Below are 7,395 nucleotides of genomic sequence, written 5' to 3'. Positions count from 1 at the left end.
AAATTCTAAAAGTGAACATTTCCCGCGATTCCGTAATATTCACTATGGTACAAATATGAAAAACTTCACGTGACATTACTCGACCAGAAACTCCGAGATCTCGAACCGAGTTTCCAGTGAACTAGTTATAAATTAGTTAAACTCAGGTTAACCCGTTTACAATCAGTTTAAAACTACTATAAATCAATTACACTCGATTCTCAACTCGAATTAATCAGAGTGTAACTAGTTTATACAGTTTAAACCTGCTGTAAACCAATTAATCTCTAGTTAAGTCCAGCACTGGAAACGAGCCTGAAACTAGAGTTAATCCCAAGTAAACTGGTTTTAGCCGGTTTAAACTGAGCGCTAGTTCGTCAGGGCCTGGGTTACTGCCGGGATTGGGTAAAATATCCTAGGTAATTTACGTAATTCTTTTTTACAGTAAATTACTAGGTATTTTACTTTACTAAATGAACATGTTTAAATAAAATAATCTAACTATTTATTAGACTTTTTCTCCATACAAATATATTATATTCGGGGGACTGGAAAGTAATGTTGTTTCTGCACATTGAATTTAATTTAAGAAAACGATATTACTTTCCGGTCCACCTAATATTTACAAACACTACAATATAGTACAGGGAAGAGCATATTCAATATCACTGACATTACCTTCCTTTATCTGCTGAGCTTTCGTAGTTAGATACGAGTTCTTTTGTTTATTTACTAGCCACTCGGGAAGTGGACTGTTCCAGTTTTCAGGGGGTTCAGTTCGTTTCTCCCAGACATTATTACCATAATGTGCAGTTAATCTCTCTTGCCTACGTTTTTTTTCACTCTCAATTAAATTTTTCTGTGAAAAGAATATAACGTCATTATGTAAATAATAATCTCCATACAGTTTGCCTTTTGTATCATCGTTACAGTCTTCTTCAGTATTCAGCCAATCTTTCACATGTGTTTGTCTTTTGTCTGATAATTTAAGTTAAGTCACATAATTAGCAGCATCTACTTCTATTTGTAGCAATTAAAGTCTACATTGACAACTATGCATCTTATAGAATTAAATGTAATATTACATAATTGAAATTAATACGTACATATGCAGTCTCATTTCCACTGCTGAAAAATTTCTGACAATTACTGTAATCTGTTTTCCATTGTGAACATTCTATCATTTTACCAAATATAAAGTACTGATGAAATCGAGCTTTAAGGCTTCGACAATCGGAATACTCTTCTTTGTAAACTTCGCATGGTCTAATCTGAAAAAATTAGAAATGTTGACAGTGTAGATAATGTTTAAAAGAGTAGTTCCACTGAATGTTTTATAAATTATGCGTACTATCCATTTTTCATCGTGTATAATAACTTTATTTTCACTCATCCTTGTATGATTAAAAAAAACAAACTAGAACATAACCTCGAACTTTAATGCTCGCGTCCTTCATCAGGGGGTGAACACTGCCGTGTTTGAATTTGAAACAATGTTGCCAACGCATGAAGTAGAGGACTCGCTAGATGGTTTCTTAAATACCGCCAGAAAACCGCTAGATTGAAACAAATCACTAAATTGTTACATGGAAAATAAGAAATGAAGAAACTAAGGTAGCCTTACTGGACTCTTAACAATTAAATGTGTACGTACATATATAACAATGTATTCATATAATACAATTCTTCATCTGGGATTATTTTCGTATGTAGGAATGTTAAGAAATAACATGTTATTCCGTTTATAATAATTTCCTAATAAAGCAGATTTTAATTGACGAAAAAGGAATTAAAAGCAATTATCTGCAGAATATTCGATGGATCTTTAGAAAGAAAAATGTATGAAAAGAATGAAACTGGAAGCGATGCGACTCGATGAGTTTTAATTCCTTTTCTTTTCACCTTGAAATATTTTCGGTCGTTTTTGCCACCTACGAAAGCGCATTGTTAACTGGTTAATCTTGTGATTTATTAGACTATAGGAATTGAATTTGAAGGAATATCAGCAACCGGTAAATCCGGTTTCAATGTTTAGGAATTTCTAGGAAGGTCCCAAAGATTCTGTATACAATGAAGTTTTGTTACTTATATATTAAGCATATTGATCAATTTCTCGTGGAGTCCTGTTAACGCGTTGGAATTAATTTACCTTCATTTGATACCTCTCTTCTTGCGAAATAAAAGTCTATTTACTCAGCCGTTTTTTATACCAATCGTTCCGTTAATTTTGCACAAGGATCTCCAGCTGGGAATTTGATTACCCACCGAATTAATTAACTAGGGTGCATGTAAACACATTTTTTATATTCATATTGCACAAGTGCCGATTTCATGCCGCAGTCGTTTACAAGTATTCATACCATTATTCTGAAAAAATGAGAATAAAATAATATTCCTTCTTAAGGTGACACGAAAGATGCTAAGAAATGTAATCGACGTCAATAAAATAAAATTCATATATACATGATATATAAAATGTATATAGATGACTTATAATAAGAAAAATTAAATTTCACATTAAGGTGCAACTAATCTATAAATTAGTTGGATAGGAGAGGGGCAGATTAGCCCCTTCAGATCCTATTATATAAATTGGGCTTGTAGGAAAAATCAGGAAATAAATGGAAACGAAAAATCGGCGCTTTTCCGTTAAAACTGTGACATTTTGAATCCTTTCTATTCTAACCTTCCCCGGTGTATATATGCATAATATCCGAGTGAATCACGGTGGCGGAGTTAAGTCGATATTAACGGTAAATAGCGAATTTAGCGATCGGCAGACAAGTCCCCACTCGATTTTCTTTCCCTTTCTTCGGTTGCTCTCTCGGGAGAATAAAATCGTTCTAGTAGGAGGCGAACGCTTGCGTTTGCCTTTCAGTCGGTTCAACGGCGAGTATCGACGTTATGCTCTTCCTTTCGATACTGTTCTTTGCTGTCGAGCTCTCATCGATCAGAGCAGAGGAATTCAGGTAACGGTTTATCGATGTCTAAAAGCATATTAGCTTTTTCCTATATTCTGTATCCCGTTGCTAGCACGTCTTTCTGGACTCAGAAAGATTCCTAGAGATTCACGATCATCACATGACGAGGAAAATCGATTTACAAGCAATTTGCTGCATGAAATGTCTGCAACTTATTATTGTATCCGGGCACTCGGTACACACTTCTTCTCCAATATGTACGCATTTACGAAATAAATTTCAATAAAAATTTCCCACACCATGACTCAAATATGAGCTACTGACGCGCAATTGTTTATCAGCAATGCGTGAGATAAATTTAGCTGCACGTATATATTTAGCTGCAACATTGAGACATTGCGTGTACTTAACTTTGTCTCATATTTAAATACTTCTGGTTCGTCATTGTGTCCTGCAGATATGAGTTCCACTTTCAAAATTTCGATTTTATAATAAAATGTTTGACTTAGCCCAGACCGGAATAAAATGGCGACGAGTTCTAATATTTTGATCGATATACAATTATTGAAGACTCTGATATGAGGAACAAAAGTGTCGGGACAATTGTGCAACAATTTAGAACACTCTGATAATCAAGAAACTCACTTTTGTTCGGGATAAAGGCAAAAAAAATGTCTTATGCGCTTCTATGCTAAAACGATGGTAATATGAAGCCCCGGAGAGAACATTTAATTGGCACTGAAATCGCAGATGGCGCAGGATGGCACTTAGTTGTTAATTAGAGCATCAAAATCCATGAATTCAGATCTTTTTTACAGAATAAATTTCTCGACATAACATTTAATTTCCCTCTGTGCAAATATCTGGAAATCGTTTCGTTTCAGCTCGCCATGGCATTACGTATGCGAAGCTGGGCTCTGCAAGAAATTAGAGATTACCAGAAATGTGACGTTCCCGTTATCCCTAGGGACGTGTCAACTATTTTGTGGCGAAGCCGGGGGACTTTGGCCAAAGCCAACCGGTCACTTGTCCTTGGGGAATTTTGTGGTCCAACTGAACCCCGATGATATAGAATTGCACGAAATAGATCCACTGTCGCGAGCGGGTACTCTTCTACAACGAAATGTAGAAATCTTGAAGAAGGACATTCGCACTTTAGGTGGAAAAAGTGTAAAGGCAGGCGGGAAAGGATTAATCATACACGTGGCCAAGACAATGGATGCAAACGACGTTAAGCTCACTTTAAACACCACAGAAAATTATACTCTGAGCATTAATCAGCTTGAGGATGGGAAAGTAAGTGTCGGATAACAATCAGATTAGATACGTAATGTTCTTTCGGCTCGATATTGTAATTGATAAAAAAAAATTTATTAAACTTACAGAAAAATCTGTAAAATGTACCGATTTTATCTGTTAGAATAGGGACAGCAGATCGTTTCTGTTACTCGATTCCGCAAAGATTACAGATAACTGTACATAACGGAATATAGAAAACTAGATATGGAATATTACGGAGTCAGATGGGAAAATATGGAAAATACCGAGGGGGTATTCACTCAGGAGATCATGTATTTTAACGCTCGAAATCACGTGCAAATCGGCTAGAAATCGCAAGTAGAAATCACTGGAAATCGTTAGAAATCACCCAGCACTTACAATTTTAAGGCCGAACGTCATTTGTTTCCGAATCGCATTGTTGTCTAGCGAATGAAATCAAAGTTTTTACCGATTTCCGAGTGAATAGCCCCCCAGAAAATACATTCACTTGAAACTTTACAACGTGAATATGGAGGCTATAAGGAAGGTCCTGATCCTCCTAAAATTTCAATTTAAATATCGTCTAGAAAACTGGCGAGTTTCGACTGTCCTAATACCATGCAATGTAACGAGAACGCCTTATCGAACTAACGAGAAAATTGTAATTCAGATCAACGCCTCCATCACGACGAAGACCTACTTCGGAGCTCGTCACGCTTTGGAGACACTTTCCCAGCTAATAGTGTTTGACGACCTGCGGGGAGAAATCCAAATAGTCCGAGATGTCTACGTGGTCGATGGTCCCGTCTACCCATACCGAGGGATCCTGCTGGACACCTCGCGAAACTTTATGGACAAGGACTCAATTTTGCGTACCATCAAAGCTATGTCGATGTCGAAGTTGAACACTTTCCACTGGCACATTACGGACTCTCACAGTTTCCCTTACGTCAGTCGCACGTACCCAAACATGTCAAAATATGGTGCCTACACTCCCAGCAAGGTCTACACCCAACGAGACATCCAGGAGGTTCTGGAATTTGGTCTTCTACATGGAGTTAGGATTCTGCCGGAATTTGATGCTCCTGCACACGTGGGCGAGGGCTGGCAATGGGTAAGAACTTTCAGGGTATGGTTGTAATCATGAAGCAGTATAAGGGCTAACAGAAGGAAATCTTTTTTACAGGTCGGAGGAAATACAATATTGTGCTTCGCCGGTGAACCTTGGAAAAGCTTGTGCGTGGAACCACCCTGTGGCCAACTGAATCCCTCCAGCGAGAAGGTTTACGAGATCCTAGAAGGGATTTACCGAGATATGATCAAGGATTTCAAGCCAGACCTGTTCCACATGGGTGGAGACGAAGTCAGCGTCTCCTGCTGGAGGACTTCGGAAGACTTGAGCAAATGGATGATCAACAAGGGGTGGAACAGCTCCGATTCGAGTTACTACAAACTGTGGGATTACTTCCAGGTAGTGTTTTTAAATTCTCTAGAATTTAAGATAATAAAAAAAGGGTCAGCCTTTATTTATCGAGAGGTTCAATCGTTTGTGAAAGTATTCCCGAAAATGGATGTCCCGTTTCGTTTCAAATTTGACCACGTAAATATGAAGGACCTACCTAAGATCCTGAACCTCGTGAAATTTCATTTTTTATAAAAAATGTATTCATTTACCATGGACTAGAACCAATATTGCGTGGTCCGTGCACATGTTTGATGTTTTACGCTTTTTTAAGGCTTAGAATCGAAAATGAAAAGGCTCGTCCCGTGGGTAACGCGTTATTAAAGAAAAAATTAATTGCCGCTAGCGTCACAGATGGCACCATAGGTCCAATAGAATATAAAAAAATCATGAATCTACGGGATGAATGAAATACACTGAAAACATTATTTCCAGGAGAAAGCTTACGAAAGGTTGAAGAAAGCAAATGACGGAAAGGATATTCCGGCAATCCTGTGGACCAGTCATCTCACGGATGAGAACAATATTCAATACTTGGATCCTAACACATACATCATACAAATCTGGACCGATGCAAAGGACTCCACCATAAGGAGATTGATCAAGAACAACTTTAAAATGATCTTTTCGAATTACGACGCTTTGTACCTGGATTGCGGGTACTCTAGTTATTATTAGCAAAGATATTTTGCAATTTTCTTTTATTCTTATGTCTTCGTTTCTTTACTTCTTCTCCTTTTTTTTTTCTTTCTTTCCTGGTTTTTAAAGACTTGTGCTTTTTTAGAATTTCTATTTTCTAAGATTTTCTAGATGGAATAATAAATTAATTCATCATACGGCAATATTAGGCCCAACAATAATAGAATTATTTTTTACAGTTTCGGAGCATGGGTAGGCGAGGGCAATAATTGGTGCTCACCGTATAAAGGGTGGCAGACGGTCTATGAAAATTCACCACTCGCCATTAGTCGACAGAATGGAATAACACCTAATCAACTGCATCTTATACTTGGTAAACAATTTTTAATTAATAGTCAATGGACCCGTAACTGGTACATGGAAACGAAGTATAATCACGCACCTATCAACTATTCTATGAATCAAACTCTTTAAGCATGAACTGTTTCGTACAAAAGCCAAAAAGGTTCGGAAAAAAATATACACGAAATTTCGAAATATCGTATCTTAAAAAAAAACTTTCACTACTTGTATACTCTACTTCGAACAGGTATTTTTTTTAACAATGTCGATTTTACCCATGTAACAATTTTTTTAATAAAAAAATCTCGGCTCTCAGGTGGTGAAGCAGCTCTATGGTCCGAACAAGTAGACAGTTCATCGGTTGATTTCAAACTCTGGCCCCGTTCAGCAGCCCTCGGAGAGAGACTTTGGTCAGAACCAAGCTCGACATGGCGTCATGCGGAGCACAGGATGTTAAAGCATCGAGAAAGATTGGTTCAAAAAGGCATTGGAGCCGATAGTTTGGAACCGGAGTGGTGTGCTCAAAATCAAGGCAGTTGCTATGCGTGAAAATGCAGAGCAATCCTTACATGACGGAGAGTAAAACTGAATCGATTGATTTTCTAAATCAGCCCCTTTGCAATGTGATAATTCCGACGAATCAGAACCAAGTCAATTAGATTGTACTTTTCATCATTGTTAAATAATCGTCTATTGTTAATAAAATTTAATATTAACCCCTTAATTATGAAACGGCACTATAGTGACTTTCGGATGACCAACGTTTTTTTTACAAAGCACCACTATAGTGGC

The 7,395-nt window shown here is 37.3% G+C and overlaps 2 protein-coding genes across 2 annotated transcripts; one reads left to right on the top strand and one right to left on the bottom strand.

Moving 5' to 3' along the window:
• Positions 1-461: 461 nt before the first annotated feature.
• Positions 462-1,802, bottom strand: LOC105698335 (UPF0545 protein C22orf39 homolog). Its single transcript, XM_012422511.2, has 3 exons — positions 1,331-1,802; positions 1,086-1,250; positions 462-838 (listed from the first exon to the last, which is right to left on the bottom strand). The coding sequence occupies exons 1-3, from the start codon at positions 1,370-1,372 to the stop codon at positions 611-613; spliced, it is 435 nt and encodes a 144-aa protein (XP_012277934.1). The 5' UTR covers positions 1,373-1,802; the 3' UTR covers positions 462-610.
• Positions 1,803-2,591: 789 nt separating this feature from the next.
• On the top strand, positions 2,592-7,327 carry LOC105698332 (chitooligosaccharidolytic beta-N-acetylglucosaminidase). The gene is made up of 7 exons (XM_012422509.2): positions 2,592-2,948; positions 3,785-4,196; positions 4,831-5,274; positions 5,347-5,631; positions 6,058-6,281; positions 6,501-6,634; positions 6,920-7,327. The coding sequence occupies exons 1-7, from the start codon at positions 2,884-2,886 to the stop codon at positions 7,150-7,152; spliced, it is 1,797 nt and encodes a 598-aa protein (XP_012277932.1). The 5' UTR covers positions 2,592-2,883; the 3' UTR covers positions 7,153-7,327.
• The last annotated feature ends 68 nt before the right edge of the window (positions 7,328-7,395 follow it).

This window comes from Orussus abietinus, unplaced genomic scaffold, assembly GCF_000612105.2.
Source record: "Orussus abietinus isolate OABI.00-Male unplaced genomic scaffold, Oabi_2.0 scaffold14, whole genome shotgun sequence".
In the NCBI taxonomy this organism is placed as follows: Eukaryota; Metazoa; Arthropoda; class Insecta; order Hymenoptera; family Orussidae; genus Orussus; species Orussus abietinus.
Note: the sequence above shows the minus strand (reverse complement) of the source record. Positions and strands in the feature narration are given on the sequence as shown.